At 35.1% G+C, this 24,337-nt stretch overlaps 2 protein-coding genes and 1 pseudogene across 5 annotated transcripts; 2 read left to right on the top strand and 1 right to left on the bottom strand.

Annotated features, from left to right (window-relative positions):
• Positions 1 to 690: 690 nt before the first annotated feature.
• On the top strand, positions 691 to 3,424 carry LOC141821292 (lipoyl synthase 1, chloroplastic-like). The gene is made up of 7 exons (XM_074708702.1): positions 691 to 1,068; positions 1,410 to 1,591; positions 1,977 to 2,067; positions 2,168 to 2,325; positions 2,560 to 2,731; positions 2,816 to 2,926; positions 3,244 to 3,424. The coding sequence occupies exons 1-7, from the start codon at positions 700 to 702 to the stop codon at positions 3,322 to 3,324; spliced, it is 1,164 nt and encodes a 387-aa protein (XP_074564803.1). The 5' UTR covers positions 691 to 699; the 3' UTR covers positions 3,325 to 3,424.
• Positions 3,425 to 4,419: 995 nt separating this feature from the next.
• LOC141821393 (uncharacterized) lies at positions 4,420 to 18,287 on the bottom strand. Of its 4 annotated transcripts, XM_074708819.1 has the most exons (19): positions 17,900 to 18,287; positions 11,068 to 11,510; positions 10,500 to 10,699; positions 10,180 to 10,341; positions 9,505 to 9,629; positions 9,315 to 9,423; positions 8,708 to 8,866; positions 8,481 to 8,630; positions 8,139 to 8,336; positions 7,912 to 7,989; positions 7,091 to 7,252; positions 6,726 to 6,998; positions 6,513 to 6,647; positions 6,137 to 6,307; positions 5,836 to 5,967; positions 5,711 to 5,749; positions 4,924 to 5,619; positions 4,697 to 4,770; positions 4,462 to 4,575 (listed from the first exon to the last, which is right to left on the bottom strand). In XM_074708819.1, the coding sequence occupies exons 1-17, from the start codon at positions 18,240 to 18,242 to the stop codon at positions 5,226 to 5,228; spliced, it is 3,273 nt and encodes a 1,090-aa protein (XP_074564920.1). In that variant the 5' UTR covers positions 18,243 to 18,287; the 3' UTR covers positions 4,462 to 4,575; positions 4,697 to 4,770; positions 4,924 to 5,225. The 4 variants fall into 4 exon arrangements, with proteins under 4 accessions (XP_074564919.1, XP_074564920.1, XP_074564918.1 ...); XM_074708818.1 differs by having other exon boundaries at positions 4,420 to 4,545; positions 9,315 to 9,629; XM_074708817.1 differs by having other exon boundaries at positions 9,315 to 9,629.
• A 1,058-nt stretch (positions 18,288 to 19,345) lies between these two features.
• On the top strand, positions 19,346 to 19,425 carry LOC141822568 (small nucleolar RNA snoR114; annotated as a pseudogene).
• The last annotated feature ends 4,912 nt before the right edge of the window (positions 19,426 to 24,337 follow it).

Below are 24,337 nucleotides of genomic sequence, written 5' to 3'. Positions count from 1 at the left end.
TCATGAGTTTGATAGATAATCCACAATAATTCCTTCATCTTTTCACATTTTACATGCATATCTTTGAATGTACTCAATATAAATAGATCTCTTTCCGACTTTCAAAGCCCCTCACACGAGAACAACCCACAATCACAATGCCAAAATAGACTAGCACAAGGAAAAAGATTGAGATTCAAGATCCTATTCCTAACCCGTTTTATGGTAATTAATTTTTATTTACTATCAAAATATAATTTCCTCTTTGTTAATAATGAAATAATTTAGACGGTAATTTAAAAGGATAAATAGGTATTTGGCTATTAGATAAAACAATTTGATAACAAAAGAAAAAATTCCAATAGTATGTTAAAAATGTTTTAAGTAAACTATTAAGGACATTTTTATAATTATCCTTTGACCTTCTTGGGGGTATATTTAGCAATTAGGATTTGTTTGGACTTTTTTCCAAAAGGGACGGAGAATTCTATGCGAGTTTCTTGCATCGATTTAATCGCCCTTTGGAATTCCATTTCTACCCTTCAGTTCACATCAATTTGGTCCGTTTAATAGTGATCGGACGAACGAAATAAATTTTGAAATTTCTACTATTATTAGAACAGAAAGGGTATTTAAGGAACTTGGACTGTTTGGGGCCTAGGGTTTAAAAGATCACAAATTGGAGCTTACTCCATCCATTGCCGAGCTTAATCCTCAAAAATGTTGCAGAAATCTCTCGCCAATCCTCCGCTCTCGCCGATCCCAATCTGTTCCACGAAGCCTCGGTCGAAGAATTCAGGCAATTTGCGCGTTTTTGTTCGATCTGAGGCTGTAGGTGCTTCGAAGAGGGCCGAGGCGATGCCCGGCCCGGCGCCATCGAAGCTGTTCGAATCGCCGGCGGCGGTGGCCGCAGGATCGTATCCGGGCGGAATGGGACCGCACACTGGCCGTGATCCGACGGTAAAGAAGCCGGAGTGGCTCAGGCAGAGGGCGCCTCAGGGGGAGAAGTACAGGATGCTGCAGGAGTCGCTCTCAGAGTTGAAGCTGAACACGGTTTGCGTGGAGGCGCAGTGCCCCAACATTGGAGAGGTCAAAGTGGCTCCTCGATCGAAATTTTAGTATAAATTTACGAGTTCTTGGTTTCTAGCATCAAAATTTCTGAACGTAAGGGAGAAGATCCATCAATGAAGCATTATTGTTGTCTGTTTTTTCATCTAAAATGTCATTCCTCATTGCCAACATGCTACAAGATTCTTACTGTAGATTATTTGAATTCCAGTTTGTCAAGAAAAACTCTGAATAATGTGGCGGATTCAGTGATTTTCATGCCAAATTACAATCATTTCAAGGATTATAAAAATGCATAATTGAATATATTTCTGCCCATATCTAAGTCCTAACATTAGTTACCATTGGAGTTTTGGGTGCAGTGTTGGAATGGAGGGGGAGGAGCTGGTGGCGAAGGCGATGGTATTGCAACAGCCACAATTATGCTTCTAGGAGATACATGCACCCGCGGGTGTAGATTCTGCGCCGTTAAGACCAGCAGAAACCCAGCGCCACCGGATCCCATGGAGCCCGAGAAGACAGCAAGGGCAATTGCTAATTGGGGGTAGGTGTTTCATTTCATAATGAGATTGTGGCAGTTTATCTTGTGGCAGCAGTATGATATTGAGCTTCTATTAGGATTTGTGTTATCAGAGTAGTTGTGTTCTTACGTCGATTATCAAGCAGAAAGTTTACATGTTCAAGAACTGTAGTCATTTCACTCCACCGGATATAAACTTTAATACTACCAGCTAAAGTTTGGCGATGCAGTACAGGGAAATAATGAAACTAAGTAGAGCAATTTAGTTTTCACACAGGGAACACAATAATAGCAATGAGTAAACTGCATTCTGGTGCTTTAGTTCAAAATATACAGTTTTCTTAATTATAGTGATTCTATGTCATTAGCCAAAGAATGGTGTTCATTTCATAGTTAAAATATTTGACAGAGTGGACTACATCGTTCTTACGAGTGTTGATCGTGATGATCTACCTGATGGTGGAAGTGGCCACTTTGCTGAGACAGTAAAATGTTTGAAGGTTTGTAAATTTTTCTCTTCGAACTCTAGTTTCCATTTGTGCTTATGCTGGTAGATGCTAAGTATTCATGGTTTCTCAGAGCTGTTTGATTGTATTCCAGAAACTCAAACCTGAAATATTGGTGGAATGTTTAACTTCTGATTTTCGAGGTGATCTGGAGGCTGTTTCATTGTTGGTGGATTCTGGCCTTGATGTATTTGCCCACAACATAGAAACTGTTGGGCGATTGCAAAGAATCGTCAGGGATCCTCGAGCAGGGTAAACAATACATGAAAGACATAATTCAGTGTTTATTTCATTTGAAGTGTGACTCTTTTGCATATATGTTCTAAGATATGGGCCCAGAGAATGAGCCTCATTTTAGTTGATATAACCAACAAACACAGTGAAAGTCCCCTATCGATTGATCGCCTTTACCATAAACCAACATACAAGGCAAAGGATACATCGAGCCGATATGCATTAATACCAGGTTTTATCATTCTTGGGCAGGTATGAGCAGAGTCTATCAGTCCTAAAGCATGCGAAGATACACAAGGAAGAGATGGTGACTAAGTCTTCCATCATGCTTGGTCTTGGTGAGTCGGACGAGGAGGTGAAGGAAGCAATGGCTGATTTAAGGGCCATTGATGTTGATATTCTTACGTTGGGCCAATACTTGCAGGTATGATATGATGCAGCTGAAAATGGAAGCTGAGTTTTTGTGTTTTGTTGTTGTTTCATGTGTGGATTTCGAAATCATTTGCAGCCAACACCGTTACACTTGACGGTCAAAGAGTATGTGACCCCTGAGAAGTTTGTCTTCTGGAAAGAGTATGGAGAATCTATTGGTTTCCGTTATGTTGCTAGCGGACCTCTGGTACGTGCAATCGTCTTCTGATGTTAAATAAAACTTGTGTTTTTATTAGAAATTTTCATCATGTTAAGAGAAACACAGCTGTTTAATTCCTTTGTCTTGTATCTTGTACCATAATCAAACAATATGTTATCGTTCCAATTTATTTATTCAAAGTTGTGCTCACATAAAGGATATAACCAAGTTGTAATCTCATAAAGCGTAACTGAGCTCCAAAAGTAGATAGTCGACCAATTTATAGTCTATTTTTGTACTACTACAAAAATTTCCATTTTGCTGTTTATAGTTGACGGTCTTTCTTTGTTTGATGGTACTTTTAGGTCCGGTCTTCTTACAGAGCAGGAGAGCTCTTTGTTCAGAAATTGGTGAAAGGTTCCAAGACATCTGCTGGGAGAACATAGGTTTTGGATGGAAGATAGGAGGTGGTGGATAAGTGACACAAAATTGCACGAGAATACTGAAATCTCCATCTGTAATTTTGTGAGGCTTTTCTCTCCTCACTTGCCATCCAATATCTTTAGCATGTCCAAGAATGGTGTTTGCCAACATTAGCATTCCAAAATGACACAGGGAAGAAACAAAGTGTAGAAACAAATGAGATGTACTCCAATGATCAACAGATGTAGTTGTTTGTAGTTTGGAAAATGCAAATGTGTTTTTTGACAGCTATAGCTATGATAGGCTTTGGTGAATTCTGATTGGCTTTTATTTAGCACAGACATTCTAGTGTCTTGAATCATTGTCGATACAAATTATCAGCAAACAGTTGTATACCTCATTCAGATTCAGATTTTTTGTTAATTCAGAAATATTGTCATTCTATTAGATTGATGGTGTATTTGGATGGCAAGTCCTAACATTGAAGTAATCCTGGCTCGTTCAGTTTGCTTGGTTTGATCAACACACATGAATACTGAATACCAAGACACTTTGACCCTTTCTGGCGATCAACTAGCTCAAAAAATTTACCTAGTTACTTGACTCATGTTGTTTGCTGCTAAAAAGCTGAGCCTTCCAATCCAATTGGTCCATCCTAACAACTTTACTCCAACATGGATTACCTATGCAAACCCCCCTAATGCGATCGGTTCATCGGCTCATCTCAACCCTAAGCTTGCTTAGGTTGGTGAACCCACATTTGACCCATTGGATCAGTTCATCGGCTTGTCGATCGCGTAACTACACAAACCCACACAGCTGGTGGTGGCCGGACCCTCCAGCCCATTGAGTTTGCCAGACCTCGGCACCCAGCCAACCTGGATTGCAATGTCACCCTTCTTTTCTACATGACCTGGCCATTAGACGTATTTTCTAACCTATAAGTTCATCGAATTAATCAGTCTCACTCAATCAATTTAACCACTATATATAAAAATATTTCTTGAATAAAGGATAAAGTAGGAATATATTTATCGGAATGATGTAAGAAAGAATTCCATACAAAAAAATTTCCAAATTTATGTATGCAACTATATATATATATATATATATATATATATATATATAAACTATTATTTCAGCATAAGAAAAAAAATGGTAAAATAACTATTCCTCCAACCAAACAGTACTCGCCGATTTACACTCCATTTGAAAACTTCAAATCCGTGTGCTCCATGAAGTGGCTGCCTCGTATATATGAAAATAATTCAGACCTTTAGAATATACAGAGGCTCGATGTAAATTCGCAAGTGAATAAAAAATGAACAAATGAAATAAACAAAATAATACCACAATTTCTTATTAATGAAATATTATATTGGTTAATCCCTGTACCTCAATGAATCAAAATCCGGCGTGGATACAAATTGATTGGAATGCCCCAAGGATTGGCTTCCATGCAATCTTGCCTGCAGGGCCGATGGAAAAATAAGCTCAGTAGCTTTAAAAAATCCATATGAAAAAATGAAACTGAAACTAAGGTTCAATGAAAAAAAAATCATACATAACTAATTACCAGAGAAAAAGTTTTGCTACAAGAAAAAACAATAAGCCCTTTTTACCATATAAATCAGGAAAAAGATCGCAACTTGCTACTGATTTAGGCAACCTCCAAAGCACATTGCAGCCAGGACTCGACATTACTTGTCCCAAAAAGTGACAGAATCAAAGCCACAAAAGAGGTTACTTCCACGGTGTTGCTGCTACTGAACGAGACATTTTGAAGTGGTGCTACTCAAAACAGTTGATGATTCCAGTTAACTTGCTCCCAGAATGAGCTGTTTTAGAAAGAAACCACTTGATGATTGTTGGCCAACTAGATATTTGCATTCAATAGATGCTTCTAATACTTTGTGTTACTGATCTAAGGCAGATTACGTTTTCTTGAATTGTCATGATGGTGTTTTTTCACTTGCTCATAAAATGTGGAAAGATAGGAATCATCTTGGGCATTGACATCAGGTGAATCAGCATTAGTCCTTGTTTCCTCTTCAGCAAGTATCCGTGGTTGTTTTCCTTTGGCACTCCCATGAAACACGGCTGGAGATATATCACCAACGCCATCAGTACTAACATTCATAGACTGTATAGTAGATGAATTTGCAGCAGTTTGTGCGCTCGTTGTCGTAACTGTACAACCCAGTTTTCCTTTTTCCATATTATAAAGTGTTGAAAGAGACAAATAGACATTGCTGTCATACATGGTAGGTCTGTTGGTTTCTTCAGATTGTCTGTTGGTTTCCAGGCAAAGTTCTTCTCTGGAGAAAATATTTGATGCACCAGGCAAAAATAAATGAGCAGCAAATCAATCAGCCATTTTTTAAAAATGAAAATTGGAATACTACTTACTTAGAGTTCTTTTGACCGTCTTCTGCAGGCCCTCTTAAACTAACAAAAATATAACCAAGACAGTGAAAATTAATATTTGTATTGAAATAATAGAAATGTAGCTAGGTATTTGTAAGAAATACTACCTTGAGCCCATATTCATTGCACTCTGAGTGGCACATACAGCAGAAGTATCAACCCCAGATGCCAGTAAATTGTAGTCATCACTTACTCCAGCTAGAGCATCTTGTGGCTTACTTCTAGTTGGTTTACCATTCCTTTTTTGAAGTCATTGAATAATTTCATTAGAAGACAGCAAAGATCTTTTAAAGCATTACAGAAGTTAACCAATATTAATATTTACTTCGTTTATGGATAATTAACTAGTTATTCATGATAAAATCGAACAATTAGTAAAACAAATACTAAAGATTTAATCCTTCTAACCTTTTCCTTTTCTTGGTTGGCCAACTGATGCATTCTGGGATAGAAGTATTAGAATTTGCACCAAAAGTATGCACATCAGGAGGAACAAGTTCAGAAGTGTTGGGCACGCCGAGTTCTATAACATTTTCCTCGTAAGATTTTTGTACTTGAGATATGTGAAGTAGATTGTCACTGTACAATACAAATAGTTAAATATAAAAAAATGCACAAAACCTACTTCAGAGAAATGCTCAATCAGTTCAGAGATCTCAATTTCCTCAATCTTTTAATTGGCTCCAATATCAACATTACAATTAAATTATCTCTGCATGATCTATAAAATGACAAGTTGAAAAGAAATATTATATGTTATTTTTTAAAGACAGGTTAGCAGAACCTTGCTTTCTTGCTCCTAATATTCCCATTGGAAGTGTTTTTCCTTCTAATATCAACTGGAGAATTAGCTATGCAATCTGTCAAACTCTCCATCGAAGGTGATCCGAAGTTGATCCTCGATGTATATAGATTTTGACTGTAAAAGTAAAAAGTTTAGCAGAATGCCACCAGGAGTTTAAGGGATTGTAATCTGCAATAATTAAGTTAAGACAACCTTGCTTTCTTTCTTTTCCTTTTAATGTCCACACTAGAAGTATTATTCCAGCATAAAACGAGAGGCAAGTCACTAGCAGCTGCATCGACTAAAGAATTAAATCTGCCATCTGCTGTGGAATTTGCTAGAGCAGTTACTTTGGAGTTGATAATTGAGGTCCTTTGATTTTCATCAGGAGCTGCATCAACTGAAGGATTAGATGTGCCATCTGCTGTTGAATTTGCTAGAGCAGATACTTTGGAGTTGATGATATTTGAGGTCCTTGGATTTTCACTGAAATATAAAATGTTCAGAAGTTCTTCAAAAGTTCAAGGATGAAAATCATTGTTCTAATACAGCATTGCTGAGTATGCCAATCACATTACCTCAAACTTTTATTCATCGTCTTCTCAAGGCAGATATTAACAGTAACATTTTCTGCATTCTCTGGTGGTATATTGGCTGTTGTATTTCTCATACAATCTTCAGTTGCATTATCTTTATGGCTCCTTATGGATTTAGATCTGGACTTTCTTGGTATATTATCCCTGGGACATTTTGCAAATAAAAAAATAATATTAATTTTTTGAGTATGGAATTGCAAATAAGTGGCCATAGGATCAATTCTCTTATGGTTCTTTTTTGAGTTTAATATTATTTAGCTTTTGAGATTTTAAGATTTGTTTGAAAATAAATAATATAATCTTGGCATAAATATATTTTACCTATTTAAGTTTATATTAAAATTTTTGATATATGATATTATTTTATAGATTATTTTAATGTGATTATATTTTTTAAATAAAATTTGATAATTTCAAAATATAGATCTTTATGTTGCTTTTTCAAGCTCCTTTTTATATTAATATTTTTAAATTAATGTGCAGTGATTTCTTATAATGTTCAATAAAATTGATGGATATATTTTGCTATTATATAAGTTTATTTGTATAATTATTATTTTTATGTAATATTTAGTAATTATAGAAATATTTATTAATGGTTCGACCTGTTCAACCAGTTCAATGGATTAACCCATTGATCCCCTAGCATCGGCAAATTGATCTTCTGCCCAGTTTTCAAAACATTAACTTACAAATACCTGATTCTTTTATTGTTTGGCCAGTTAACCACTAGGTTTCCAGCACAATTAGGTTCTAAATATGGTTCAAGGACCAAGTCAACTGGAACTAGGTCATCACCATACCTGTTTATTAAATTATCCTTTTCTGAGTTTCCTTTGACTTTTCTGGTCCTAGTTGCCAACGTCTTAGGTTGATCGTCCCTGTCAAATTTGCCACAAAAAAATATTAAAATAGAACTTCATAACCTTATGGTATGCATACAATACCATAAGAGTTGTTTAAATGCATGATTAAAAAGCAGAACCGTGAACCAATTCAAAGATAACTGATGTACTCTTTGTGTAGGTACCTAAGCTTTCTCTTCCTTACTTTTGGACCAGCAATTTTCTTAACCATAGTAGAACCAAGAACAGATGTAAAGTCCTTAGTACCAATTGCTGGTCGCTCTCTTTCTCGGCTTACAAAATTAGAAATAAGCGCACTCTTCTTTATCTGCGTTGCAGATTGAAGCATGATCAATTCTTCAGGACACAGAATCTTCCATCTCCTGCAGTGAGAGTTGAAGTATTATATGTAAATAAAGGATTAAAATTAGGTAATCCAGACTACGAGATGTCCTAAGTCGGAACATAAAAACTACATAGACAGCAGAGTTTCTGAAGGGCAACTATAACATGCATGATGATCATACCTTCTGCATTGGTTGTCAGTGCGTGGAGGTATGCAAGTAGCAATTTTGGACCAACAGTTTCCATGAACTGCAACAGCATCTAAGAGCTTGGTATCCTCTTCTGCAGTCCAAGGCTGTAAATTCAAGGATGGATCCAAACAGTTAAGCCACCTGCCACAAGAGTAGAGCAACATCAAATGAGATACACTATATAAGACATGAGCAAGTAAAGATCACTACAGTAATACCTTTCTCGACATTGTATCTGGGTCCGACCTGGTATAAACTGAGCTATCTTACCCCAATTTTTTGCCCCAAATAGCAACACTGCTACTTTTAGCCGTTTATCCTCATCGACTGACCACCTGCCTACTTTCTTCCTTGCAGGGTTAAGGGTTCTGTACCACCTGTAGTAATTATATATGGGTATTACCAGATGAATATATACATGACTACAACAATAATCTGGAATAAACACTGTTTGGAATTTAATCAATAAATATATAATCATCTCTAACAAAGTTGCATTGCCAATAAGTTACTGGCATTTAGATGTTCTATCTCTAGCTCATCACCCATCTCTCCTACTCTCTTTATTCCTTAGTAAACTAAACCTAAATGAGGGCCTAAGTGAAAGGGAAGATTAGAGTGTGGAATTGCAAAATGGAAAATACTAACGACTTAATCTTCTAAATGGCATCCCAACTAGTCAACCAAAAAGGCATGACAACCAAATTATAATGCAGGATAAATAAAATCGAAAACAAATTTGTAAGATGGTAAGATCAGTTGCCAGGTAATTTAAGAAATAACTTCAAAGAAAATTAAGAAATTCATATTAAAGGTTAAGCTTACCGATTAGAACATTGATTACCCAAACGTCCTTCTAAACAAGAAGCAACAATCTGCCAGTTATTTTCGCCGTAGTTCTCTACAGCTGCACGAAGCTGTGCATCTTCTTCCTCTGTCCAGTCCTTGTTAAGAATATGAGGATTAAGACTCCGTTGGTAACGTACTAAGCATTGGAATGGTGTTCGATGTGTACCCAATGTGATTGAAATTTCTATCCAATTGTAAATCCCCCTTTCTTGTAAAATACATAGAAGCTTCTTATCCTCCTCTGCTGTCCAAGGTTCATGATTGATCATCGAATCCTCACAGTTTAACCACCTGAAGAAAGGAACATTTGGATGAGAGAGATTATATTCACAGTTGAAAAATGGCAAGGCAAGATGTGCCATGCCTTGAACAAAAGTCTTCATAAGCAAGTTGTCTAGTGTTCATTAATTATATCAATTCACATCAAATTTCAACGACAACTGATAAAACCAACACCAGAGCAAGACTGTGATCGTGTCAACCTTTTTTGCCTTGTCTAGCAGATACAAAAATCAAGTTGAAATATAGACACTATGGGCTTCATGGAATTTGGCATTCTGCTAAAAGTGACTTAACTAAAAGTAATAATAGTGGACCTTTTGCAATAGTTTAAAAAATTAATATCATGCGAAGTAGTCCAAAACAAAACAGCACGACTTAGCAAATAAGTCTACTTAACAAATGATACACCTAATGCCATGAATAAAATCTCTTAGGAATAGCTCAATTTTATCTGCCTAAGATGGTAATATCAACTTTCTATGTGATGTTTGATGTGATGATGCTAGAATATTTGAAGACGGAAAAGAAACAAAATATCTCACTTTAGGAAATACTTTACCTTGCTTCACATTCTGCACCTGAACGTCCCATGATATACATGGAAGCTAAACGATCCCAATTTACCATTGGTATAAATGACCTACTCATTTCAGGTGTGAACTCAAGATGACTTAGTGTCACTGCAGACATTAGATTTGAATCTGATGCGCACTCTTTGTCACTGCAAGTGAGATACAAATAAATGAATCTCAAGCTACAAAAGTTTTTTTTTTAACTCATTCAGGAATCCATTGACCACAATCATATAATTGAGTCCATAAGAACATAAAATAAAGAAATAAAATAAAGAAAGACATACAACATAGAGCAAAAACATACCTTTCCATATTCATTGAGTTCAAAAGCAGCATCTCTTGATACTGTTGCTTTATGCCTTTTGCAAGATTGTCTTTCTCATTCTTTGACCATGGTCGTTTATTAAGTGAAACAGGGAATCTTTCAAGTACCATTCTATATGTAGAAACATGATAGTTCTCATCTGGGCCAAAACATAAAGCAGGAACTTTCTTCAACATTGCCTGGTACCGGCCAAGCAATTGTAAGCTAATAAAAATTTAGTTCAAATGAAATCTATGGATACAATAGCCAGAGACAGCAAAGCCAAGAGCGTCTAACATTATTCAACATTATCCATGAAGATTGAACATCAGAATTTCATGTGCAAAACTAATACAACATGAAACTAGTACATGGGAGGACCGACACAAAAATCATAATCAAAATCAATGAAGCTGTTTTATTCAGTTTTTGGTAAAATAAACCAAGGAAAAGTCAAGATTATGAGATAAGCCACTAAACTAGTTTTTTGTGTTTTCGGGTAAGATAATAAGATTAATGCAAGCAAGGTTTGCATAATTATGAGACAATTAATATCACAGAAAAATACCTTTGAAGATTTGTCAGGCATGGGCTTCTTTGCAGATATTAATATGACACGAGGATCCTTTTTTTGACATGTAGTCATTGTCGCTTTCCTTTTGCATACAGTCTGAAAGTCCATAAGACATTTAACTCGTTGTTTCAGTTCCTTATTTTTTTCAATATTTGCTTCAATTTCTATCAGCTTCCTCCTAATAAACTTTTGATACAATCGGTTCCTCTTGAGAGCAACAACAAAATTTTGAACAGATTTGGGGAACATTGAGGGCACCAAACTCCTATCATTCGAATTGCATGCTTCATAATCTACAGGTTTCAATTGAGTATCATTGTGCCCATGTTCTTTAGGGAACTCCATAGACCTATTTGGAGTTTCTGGTCCAGAAATAACATCATAGGTGAAAATTTCAGCTTCTTCGAGAAATTTCTCAGGCTTTCCTTCTAAAGAATCTGAAACAAATTATTGAACAAATAAATCTTCTCAACACCACAGTATGAAACATTTAAAAACCTCCAACAATGTCATAACAAAGACCAAAAAGACTTAAACAAAGAAGATTATCAGAAAAATTAACAAAAAACACAGAAGAAGCTTTGTATTTATCAAACTAAAAATCTACCAAAAATAAGGTGGGCATAAATTATTAAGCAAATAATCTAACAAAGATATTGTGTCACCATAATACTGTAATGGCTACTAATCACTATACGTCACTATGTAGAATTTAAGATCCAATAGGGTTCCACATGTATCATGCCAAGACCCATGATATTAGATTAGAAATATTTCAGTTTGTTGATCATTCAGGTAGCAATAAAGGGATTCAAGTATGGGATGATCAAACCTATATATAATATAAACAAATGCTCTTTTAATATATTACTACGCATCAATAAGAAAGCAATTGCACCCCCCCCCCCCCCCTTCTGTATGTGTGAATTGTACAATTTTATAACATTAAAATGTATGCATTGTCTATACTAAAATAAAATGGCACATGATTTTGGTCAGCTTGATTAATTACACATTCAACTTGATTAACAACACATATCTTTGTGTCTTTGGTCATTTTGATTAACCATATCCGATAAGCTTGAATGTTGGGATTTGCAGGAGAAATATGAGATGGATTTGCCTTCGAACAGAAATCTCATTTTAAAGATATGGGGAGTTGAGGGTATGATTTTCCATTTCCATGATTGCTTGTACTTCTAAAGTATATATTAGGTGAATTCCTCTGCCTACACTGTCTATCTTTCCTTCTTCTCCCCCTTATGTTGTGTTTGCTTGGACGGACATAAGAGAAAAAAAAATTTTTGATTTCTTGTTTATTTGGAATTAAATAGAGAAAAAGAATGAATTTAATTGCATTTGTTTTCTTTATTTTATATCTGACCAATTCCCCAAAATTGGGCAGAAATCAACAGAAATGAAATTTACAAATCTCATAGACACAAACAGCGCAAAAGAGAATATTACTCTCCCTTCAATTCCAAGTGTACAAAATAAATGAAAAAGAGTAAAAATAAGACAATACAATTCATTTCTTTTATAAACACCTAAACTATCTCATTTTATTTATATTGATTTAAACTGTTTCCAAATGATCCTAGATGAGGATAATTTTGTACATCATACCCAATAGTGCACCCACATCCTTACCCCTTATTTCCACCTGCCATGCATGATGCATCCAGGTCCTATCCAGACAACCCCCTTCGACTCTATATGCTAAGGTCAAAGTTTCTTGAATGCAAATTTAGCATCTACATTGACAGATTGATAGCTCTCAGCCAATAGCTATCTCACCTTCATACCACTCAGATTGTTCCAACCAGATCCAAAGCCACCCTTGACATTCTCATCCTGAACATTGCTCGCCAATGATTTGGGATGGAAGGAGAGTTGCACAAAACCTAAACCACAACAATGAAAGCAATCATCCCTTCACAAGAAATACAAAGAGAAATCGCTCCCTCAAATATAGAGTTCAAATCTCTCTATACTTACCTGATTCTGCATCATTTTTCTCTTATTTGGAACCAATTTATGTAAAATCTTAGAGATGACTCTTTGAGTCGGCCACCTCAAGTCTCATTTCTGTTACTCCTAGAAAAATTAAGCATGGCAACAGCAAGCAACAAGGAGGAGTCAATCAATAAAGAATCTTGAAGAAGGCAACAATGGAGAGGACTAAACAAAACAAAATATTTTTTTATCAACTCAGTTGTATTTTATTTAATTTTTTTTACCATGACCAAATTAAATACAAGTTATCCCTCCTCTCTCTTATTTCTCTTCTTGTGCCCCCTACCCCCCCCCCCCCCCCCCTCTCTCTCTCCCTCATCTCTCTCTATCTCCTCCTTCAAACTTCTCTAGTATCTTTTAGATATTATCATTTGTGGCTAAAGGAGTCAAAAGAACCCCAGTCAGCCTTTGTTGGGTGAAACTAGGCCTTGGTCCAGTAGGCTGAGAAAATACTAGCAAAAAATAATAATTTTTTTATAAAATAATAGTAACAAAAATCAGGAATATAAAATAAAATTTTCAAAATAATTCAAAATTTTATAACTAATTTTGTAAGATCTTTGAAAAAATAAATTGTTTAGCAATAAAAATATTTTTAAAATCTTAAAAAATACAAGATGGTTGACTTTAGCCCAACAAATCATGCTTGGTACCACCCCATTTAGCATTGGGTTGGGCTCCTACAATCTAAAAAATCCATAATGGGCCTGTAAACATGGTCAGGTTGGGCACGGCTGGGATCAAACTGTCTCAAGTATGGCTCAAACCATGTCAAGTTCAGCCCAATTAAAACCTCTATTGTGGTGTCCTAACCACAAGATCAGAACAATTAATATCAAAGTCAATCATGGATGCCATTATCCAACTTCGCCTTTAGTTGCAGGGAGCATTAAAGCGATTGACGGAAACATTAACTAAAAAACCAAAGCCTAGTTGATAGGAATGAATAAAGAATGGGAATCTATCAAAGAAGACCCACAGAGGATAGTCAAAGCAATCAAATCCATGATAATTCCCCTCTTTTCTTGGCATCCCTCGTGTGCCCTTCATCCATGATAGAAATACCTGCAGATCCCCTCCTTGTTTGTTATAGGCACCCTCAATTTTCTTTCTATTAGTTGCCTTTGCATTTGCTCCACCTACAACCAGTCATTATCTATGCCTCAAACAAATATTAAAAAAAGGGAATTTCATTTTTTCCCCATAGTTCTTTGCCTTTTTTTAAGTTCTCCCATGGTTTTGAAATCTTCATTTTACCTATAGATTTAAACTATAATCAAAATTCCCACAATCATCAACGTCTATTATCTCCAAAGTATAAGCTGATTGCAAATCCCCTTATGCCTCATAAATTCAAATCTTTTTAACATTCTTGGAGTCACAAATCCATATTACAACTCACTTTAATGACAAAAAACCAAAAAAGCTCACGATCTCACAAATTTTATGCCAGGGTGTAATCTTGCATGTTATAAATTAAGATTTTTAATATTTTTAGAATCACAAATTCATGCTACATTTTGTGTTAAAGATAAAAACCTAGAAGAACTTATTATGTCTTAAATTTTGCTCACAAAATGATTTGCAAATTAGTTTACAACCATTCTGTGACAACAGAGTCAAGTTCCGAGGCACAAGCTACTTACATCTCATAAATTTAAGGTTTCTACCATTTTGTAGTTACAAAGCTATGTCACAAATTGCATTGCAGCTAGAAACCAAGAAGCTGACAATCTCTAAAAGTTGCACTCTAGAATTGGCACTGGACAGAACAGTCGCAAGCCTATTTGAAAAACAGCTTGTGACAAAATTTGAGAATGAAATTTCCAGGCTCCTGGCTTTAACACAAGGAATAACATCTGTTTGTAACTCAAAAAATGTTAAAAATAATTTATGGTGCGTAAACTGATTTTACAATCAACTTACTCCTTGGAACTTGGTATTGTGCTGGCAAAGAATAGCCACAAATAGATTTACAATTTAGCTTGTGACTAAAATTTGAGAGGCCATAAGATTTTAGGTTCCTGACTTTGACACAAATCATCATATGAGTTTGACTCGAGAAGTTAAAAATATTGAATTTATGGGGTGCAAGTTGATTTTAATTGAAACTTGACAATGTGCTAGAATACAATTGATGCAAGTTGATTTTCAAATCAGCTTCCGACCAAAATTTGAGACAGAAAATCTTTTAGGTTCCTGAGTTAATGTGTTTATGCTTCCAAAAATGTTACTAATCTTAATTTATGAGGTGAAAGCTGATTCATCTTGTCCTCTTAAGAAAAGGGATGTAAATGGTCAGAGATACTTTGACAATAGATTGAAACTATAGGAGTTAAAATGCCAATTTCAAAACTCAGAGGTGCATTTTGAAAAAGGCTGCAAACTATGTGGGGCAAATTGAAATTTTTATCAAAAGATTACACGCCACTTACTGATCACTTTATCTATAAAAAAACATGTTGCACTCCCTCTCCCAATCATCCCCCCTCTCCTCATTGTTCCTTTCCCACCACCCATATACTCTTTCTAAGAAAATGAAATAAAATGCATTGTCTACCCTTCCCTCCATTATTTCATATTCCTCCATCATTCATTTTCTAAAAGAATAATTACAGCCCTTCAAAAACAAAGACGAATTTCCTCCATTTTTCAATCAACAATAGGTTAAAAAGAAATATGACAACGCCATCATTAAAGAAAGGGAAAAAAATGAAAGAAAAAAAAATCTTTCTATTTTCACATCAAAAAAGAGAAACTTACTCTCCAATTCATAAAAAGAAAAAGTTTCAATCCAATCTTGATCATCTTAACAAGTAAACATAAATTTGTCCATTCCCATCAAAATCTTTATTTCTACACCCATAAAATTAAACAATAAAAAACCAACCCAATCTCTTTACTTCAAATGCCCTCCAAAAAATCACCAAACAATGACATGTCCAGAGTTAAGGGGCTATTGTTAAACAAAAGACTTATGGAAGACAAAGATAAACCAGGAGATATGTGTAGGCCCATATACTTGAGGGGCGGAACACAAAATGTTACAAACCTAGAAGAACCATTTACCAATGACAAGCCACAGAGAGAACTTAATCAAAACAAAGCATCTTGAAGAAGTCCACCACAAACAAGGACAAACAAAATAATAGAAACAATGATAATTGCCTTAGTTGTCATGGTTGTCAAAATCAACATCAACATTGGGATCGGACAATCAAAAAATCTAAGTGTCAGCTATATTGGATTGGTAGGATCAATGAGATAGAAGTTGTTAGGAAAAGTAAAGAGTGAAATTAAATAATTTAATATAGGAGATGGCATACAATACCCAATTGTAATAAGGATATATATTATGTCTCATGAAATAACATTATTAATAGCACAATATAAACAATAAATAGTTGGAATAAGTGATTAGTTTAGACATAATATCAATATTTCATATTATTGTTAATAATATCAGAATATTATTATATGGAAAAACAAGACCCTAAAAATATTAAATAATGTCATATTATTAAATGAACTATATATCTTTTAAAATTTTACTGTTAGATAATAAATCCTATTTTATTAAGATAGAATCAATGATTAAGAAATATATCAATACCTAGTATTGCAATTATCAATATAAAAATAAATATTATTAGGTATTCATACACTAGTTACAAAAATAGATTAATATTTAATATTCCATATTATTGAGTCTAATTGAGAAATAATGAGCAAGAAAGACAAGATATTCTCTCTCAATAACCTTACTCTATCGATCTCCAGAAAATCTTAAGGGGTGAGGGTTTTAAGGTAGAACGCACAAAAGCAACTTGCACTAGTCCATCTCTTGTAACAATAAGCTTATTCTATTAATCTCCTATAAATCTTAGGGGATGAGGGACTTAAGGTAGAATTCAAAAGAGCAACTAGGATTAGCTCTTTCTCTAATATCCCACAACTATTATTCAAGTGAAGATTGGGAAAGAGTTGACTAGATTTTTTGACAAAATTTCAACAAAATTGATCTTTTCATTGAGCTTTCAACCAATTAAATCTATATTTAAGTGAAGTCTAACTCTTTTTTATATAATTAATTCAGATCTTTGCTTTTTTGAAAAGTTCTCTATTGATTTATGTGAGATGACCCATTTCTCAGGAAAAATTGGATCAAGCTTTCCTCATACCTACCCAACTCAAGATAGGCTGTACTGATATCAGCTCATTTGGACAACCATGATATATTTATATTAACTTTTACTATGAACAAATTGTATTTTTTTATAAATAAAAAAATAGATATCATGTAAGAGAGGATAAATAAGCAATAATACAAGTTATTCCTCCATTCTCTGATTTCTATTCTCGTATCTCCTCTCTCATGAATCCATCTCTATCTCTCTAAACTCCAAAACAAAGTTTCTCTCTATATCTTCTATACCATCGTCCGTTCTGCCCTATGCCTAGGGTTGTAAGCATTTCATTGTGGATTCCCACAGAAAAATGAATGTTCATTCGTGGCATACACATCAAGCCAGCACCACATGGCTTTCCCAACACCACATGGATTTCCCAACAGACATAAAGAATAGAACCAACAAGGGGGATTGGTTTTAAGTTCATTCTCTTTCAGATGAATTAAAATTCTATTCATCAAACAGTGATTCGAACTTTGTTCTCCTTGATAATACTGATGCATTATACTTGAAGCTAAATCCAACCAAAACTTCTATTAATTGGCTGTTGAAAAAACTCAAAATAAAGAACCATAGGCATATTGTGTTTATCTAAATAAGCATGGGTTTTTGGATTTTACCGCTCATATACTGTGCAAACCTCCTCTGGATAGCACGAAGGGTTTCCAAATCATCATCATTATCATCATCACCACCACCTAAGCCCCCTGGCGGAAGAATGTTCAGAGGCTTGATGAAGGGCGGCAGGTCCGTAGAGGGGGGCGGAGAAGAGAATCGCTCCTTTAGGCGACAGAGGAGGCCTATGTCATCGCTCCCGCTGCTCTCAGGGTCGGAGTAGGCATCAGAGTCAGAGCCTACGTCGGCGGCGTCGCCACCGTTGCGCAAGCAAGCCCTCCTCAGGGCATCCATATCCGCTTCAAAGCCCTCGTCGCGATCGCTGTCAGAAGAGGAGGAGGACTCCATCAGTAGTAGCACCAAGGCGCCGGCGAATGATCAAGATGAGGAGGATTAGGGTTAGGGTTGAGGAGGAGGAGGAGAGCTCCGATGAGCAGCCGACGAATAAGCACGGCGGCGCCCGAATATTTAGAGGTGAAAAATATTTAAGAAAATAAAAAAGAAAAAAGTCTCGTTTAAAAACCCTCCTGAATTTTGAATAATTTTAATGTACTCTTTTATTAAAAATTTATATAAAATCAAATTTTAATTGAAAAGGAAAATAATAATAATTCGAGTCGAGAATTTGGCTTCAAAAAATAATTCAATTTTGAATTTTCTATTCAAAAAATTAATTCGGTTTAGAATTTTCTAATTAAAATATCCGTCTTTTAGCTCCAACTTTAATACTTTATTATCTTAAAATTATTTTATATAAAATAGTACCAATTTCTGCTTTGCAATTTAAAATGATTTTATATTTTTTATTATTTCGGTTTAGAAAAGAAATTAAAAATATATTTTTTATTAAGGTTTTCTTTTTTTATTTTCTTTCTTTTTCTCTCTTTCTTTTTTTTTAATTTTTTCCCCTTTTTTAATTTTTCTCTTCTAATTAGCATATTAAAAAAATAAAGTAGAATTATTTTAAGTCAACCTAGCTCCGGATGGATCACACAAAAGTATTTTGGATAGAATATTTTAAATGAGATATTATTTTAATATTTAAAAAGAAAGTGCTTTTTAATAATATAAATAAATAAATGGCATTCTTTTAATTGTCTGTTAAAAATAATCATATGCCAGTTTTGTCTAGCTAGCTGTGTAGTTATTGTCGTAATTGAGCAATTAAAATTGCTCGATCCAATAATTCTGTTAGCGTAAAGTAATAATGTAGTTGTGGGATCAATCCTATAGAGTCGTTGAGATAATAGATTTTACCTTTTTGCTGAAGTAAAGTAATAATATAATGATTTTATTTTTAATCATTTGCCCTTAACACATATTATTACATTAAATTATATAATAATATGATATGCGATTTGCAGCAAGTAGTGAGCGCGGAGTTGGTTAGCCTGTCGTGCTTACTCAACCGGGAATCCGAGGTTCGAACGTCGCTGTTGGCGAATTATATTGAGCGATGATGAGATGTGAGTGTGAAAAAGGGTCTTTCACAACCATCTGATAGCAGATGATCAAAAATATATCTGAGCTCAATATAATTCTCTTTTTTTAATGCCCTTATTTAGGGTCTTAAAAATTAGTTAAAATGGTATTATCGTAAAAAATAGTTATAATGAGTCTTAAAAAATAAAAGGAATTCCTTTAATCAAAGGAGCTCAGCTCCGGATGGATGACGCAAAATTATTTTGGATAGAAATTTTTTTAATGGAACAGTATGTTAACTATGAATTATTTGAGATAACTTATGTACATGGAGGATTCGTCACCTTAGCGATCTTATGAGTATGAAAAAGATAAATTCAGATACAAATAGAATCGAGATTCGATCTATGACTATTACATCAAAAATATTATATATCCATCATTTACGATGCATCTTGAGAGCATATGTAAATGCATAAAAGATTACAAATTGTATAGGTGATGGCCTTAAGCATTGGAGTAGTTTAAAATACAATACAAATATAAGATTAACAACCAAGTTAATCCATAAACTATCTACATTTATTAATTATTATCGGACAATTATACATGGAAGAAATTTTATGAATTTTTTAATTGGTTTTTTTCTTCCAAGTCATACTTAACCTAACACGAAATGAAAGTGTGTCATCGTCTATGCCTTGCGAATCAATACACGTCAGTCGGAGGTTGACTTTGTCGGCATGACTCCTCCGACAGTCAAGTCAGTGACGAACTGTGAGAGAAAGCTCACGTGTGTGCACAAGAGAGCGTAAGAGTTCAAAGAGGAAGAAGACGGAGAAGATTAGCCTTTGCGTGAGAGAAAAAAAAAATCATACATTCGATTATCTTCACAGAACCTTATATAGCCACGAAGGTGGAAGGTCCATGCAAGTTGCCACACAAGCCTTAGGCAGGGTGCGTGGACTACCACACAAGTGAGATGCCATCCATCGGCCAATCGCACCAGCAGATTGTTACGCTAGCTAAGAGTGGTAGTCGTTGATCCGTACTTCTAGTGATGTCTGATTGCTGGCCCAATATTACTTTCCAAATAGGCAACCACGATGAAATTGATTTTGCATCAAGGATCGTTAAAGATTAAGGTCAAAGAGAGCTCACTTGACCAAGGTTCCTCGTCGTCTTAGAACCAATATGGTCGCACAGGTAGAGAAGATCGAGATTTGATTGGACCCTAGTATTATGGAAGGCATCGCCCAAGCATACAAGGACCTAATAGGTTATGCAAAATCAACTATTAGTGGGGTGGTCTATAGATCAATATATAAATATTATTATAAAAGTAAAAGTATTATTTGATGTTTTTCTCACGATTATTTTAATCTGATGGTATTCATGTCTGAGCACAATTGTATCTATTTTTGATATTTTCCCTACTTTTTAAAAAATGCCTTTAAATTATCACTTGTATTAATTTGTATATATTTAAATTAATGCATACTAATTTGGGGATGCCACATTAGTTGATTACTTGTATTTCACTGATTTTATTGGTAATGCCAATTTGCTTTTCAATTTTTTTACCTTCTTCGTATTCACGATCAAAGTGGGGACCACACTCATTCTAACATGGGACTCTCGACTTCTCTCCGTTCTCTCTTAAAATCGAAGTTGTTGAATTTTTTTGATAATATCAATGGATGTTTTAAATAATTTGAAATAAATTATTTTGAGTAGTGAGAACTATTAATTATTTAATAATTAAGATCTATGAATTATTTAACATTTTAGCTCATTTAGGGATCGTCCATGCTGAGTTAGAGGAGGCAAATAACTCCGATTATTTAGTCTTGATTTCGTGTTCGTCATTGAAATACGTATGATTATTTAGTCTTGATTTCGTGTTCGTCATTGAAATACGTAATGAAAAATTTAAATCAAACTTAATGTCACATGCACAATATTAAAATTTTACTTGATTCGCTATCGCTTTACATTGTTTCTTGATGTTAAGAAATGCAGTAGTACTTCGTCTCTAACTTCTCAAGAACCAGTGATTTCGATTTCACTCGAAATTCTTTATTAAAGATTGTTGCTCGAGCTGATTTTTACCTACTAATTAGTTGATAGGCTTCACCAATCAACTATCTCATTGGATTTGACTGTTTAAACATGCAAAACGATTTTTTTTTTACTTTAACAATCGATTGTTCAACATCAACAATTTACTGTCAACGATCAATCGAACTGGTCAATTGATTCTGCAACGTTATGTTCACTATTACAGTGTCACCAATCGAATCAATTGATAGCAGTTCAACCAGTTAGTCTTCTTTCTCACCTTAAATCCCGAATTCTGGATTTAAGGTAAGCAATTAATTGCTACCTCTATTTTATCCTTTTTAAGGCTAAATTTTTGCCTCATCTAGTATTTGATTGGTTTCAATTTATTAATTAGACTTCTTTTGCTCGATATTTAATCATCGTTGATCCGTTGAGACTTTTGGTTGCCCAACATCCGATTAACCTTGACCTATTAGACTTCGTGATTCCCTAGTATTTGGTTGACTTCAATCTATCAGGACTTCATTCATTTCACGTCGAGTGCCTGATCAACATTGACTTACTTAGACTTCACTTTTCATACCAAGTGTTTGGTATTTCATGACAATTCCCTGTTGGACTTTTGATCACTAAATGTTCGATCAACTGTGACCCACTTGACCTTTCTTCTTGTCAACTCCCTGTTGGACTTTCAATCACCAAGTGTTCAATCAACTGTAACTCATTTGAATTTTCCTTTCACATGTCAAGTATTTGATCAACCGTGATCCACTTGGACTTTCATCATCTCCAATCATCAAGTGTCTCATCAACCTTGACTCAAACTTTTTTCTTCTTATGAAGTATCTGATCAACTTGACCTACTTAACTCTTTACTCAAACACACATATTTGGTCAAACAATGCTCATCAAGTCAAGTATCCAGTTAACCTCGATTTACTTGATGTCTTATTAAACCACTTAACATATTGATCAAACATCAAAATTCAACTTGAGTCAACTCGAACTTGGACAACCCAGTCAACCTTGATTAGAGGTTGATTGCACTAATAATTTGCATATGCATAAAAGATTGCAAATTACATGGGTGATTGCCTCGCTAATAACACATTGGAGTTCAAAGAGATTAAAATACAAATGCAAGATTACCAACCAAGTTAATTGATAAACTATCTATATTTATTAATTATTATCAACAATCAATAGAATCTAGAGGTGAGGACATCCGGGTTGTGACCAAGGGACCCGCGGTTCGATCCCCAGTTACGGCGTATTTGTAAGAATTTTCTTCCAAATGGGGAACGCAATCAAAGGATGTTGGACATCTGGATTGGCCGCCGTATGCGCTCCCGATTTACCCTGGTGGTCGATGGGAAACTTCCATGGGATCGGGCCGGTCACCCCCAGGGATTGAGTCCATGAGACTGACTAAGATTTATCATTTTTTAGAGGTGAGGACATGTTGTTCCCGGGGCCATGATGCCGCAGTAGGACATCCAGATTGTCACCCATGCACCCGCGGTTCGATCCCCAACTACGGCGTATTTGCAGAAATTTTCCTCCAAATGGATATCGCAATCAAAGGATGTTGGACATCTAGGTTAGCCGCTGCGTGCGCTTCCCGATTTACCCTGGCACTACAAGAAAAATAGGATTTCTCGGCGGTTTAAAAATCGTTTAGCGGCGATTTGGAACCGCCGCAAAATCATTTCCCAGCGGTTTACCAAACCGCCGCTGATACCGGTGTCGTTAAACCATTTAGCGGCGATTTTAGAGAACCATTGGAATAACCGCCACTAAAGTAGATTTCTCGGCGGTTGTTTTTGCAGCGGTTCGAAATATTTCTCGGCGGTTTGTTTAGTGGCGGTTAGAAATGATTTTTCAGCGGTTGTTTTTACGGTGGTTCGAGATAATTTCCCTGTGGTTCTTTTAACGGCGGTTAGAAATAATTTCCCGACGGTTTATTTTTTGAGGCGGTTTGAAATCATTTCCCGGCGGTTCTTTTTACCAGCGGTTTGAAATATATTCCCGGCGGTTTTCACAAACTGTCACAAAATGGTTTCCCAGCGGTTTGCTAAAACTGCCGTAAAATGGTTTCCCGACGGTTTGCTAAAACTGCCGCAAAATGGTTTCCCGGCAGTTTGCTAAAACTGCCGCAAAATGATTTCCTGACAGTTTTAGCTTTTAGTGTGCAATTACATAATTTTCAACCTGCGATAGTTTTTACAAATAAATAGAAAAATTAAACCAAAAATTATAATAAATTAAAAATTTTACTTGCATTAATTTCTTGTAAAACTAGTGAACAAATATTAGTCATTACACACGGATATCAAATTTGTCAAATATCAAATCACAGACAGTGAATTTATGTTACAAAAAAACTGAAAGTTTAATTGGTTAAAAAAAACTGAGAAATCTCTCTAGCTTTCTCAGATGTCAAATCCTAGAAATAGAGAATAAACGGGGCGCCGAGCGTTGAGGTAGAGCTCCTAAATTTATCCTGCAAGAAACATAGAAGTTAATTAATATGATTGCAGAACACATTAAAATGCAAACATAAGCATCTATCTCAACAGTTAAAAATAGGAAGACAGAAGGTGTTCATTGTAAATTTCAAAAGAGCACAGACATGTTCCATGATGAACATAAAAGTATAACAAGATATAAATAAAAATGCAAATATCTGACAATAAAAATGCAAATATCTTGGTTGGTTAATTTATATATATGGTCGAAGCTAGCTCCTATCAATATCTGACAATAAAAATGCATCACCATCTTCTGTTACTGCTTTCTGCTGAACATGATCTGTGACTACACTCCTTCCAAACATGAAGAAGCTGGTAAGCAGCCTTCTTCCCAGCTTACACACCTGCAACCATAGACAAATGCAGCAAATATTGACGTTGTTAATGAATTAAGATAACAACCACACATTTGAAGACATGTAAAGG

The sequence above is a fragment of the Curcuma longa genome, chromosome 2 (genome assembly GCF_044706935.1).
Source record: "Curcuma longa cultivar G26 ecotype Majalengka, Jawa Barat chromosome 2, ITB_CL_G26_1.1, whole genome shotgun sequence".
Lineage (NCBI taxonomy): Eukaryota > Viridiplantae > Streptophyta > Magnoliopsida > Zingiberales > Zingiberaceae > Curcuma > Curcuma longa.
Note: the sequence above shows the minus strand (reverse complement) of the source record. Positions and strands in the feature narration are given on the sequence as shown.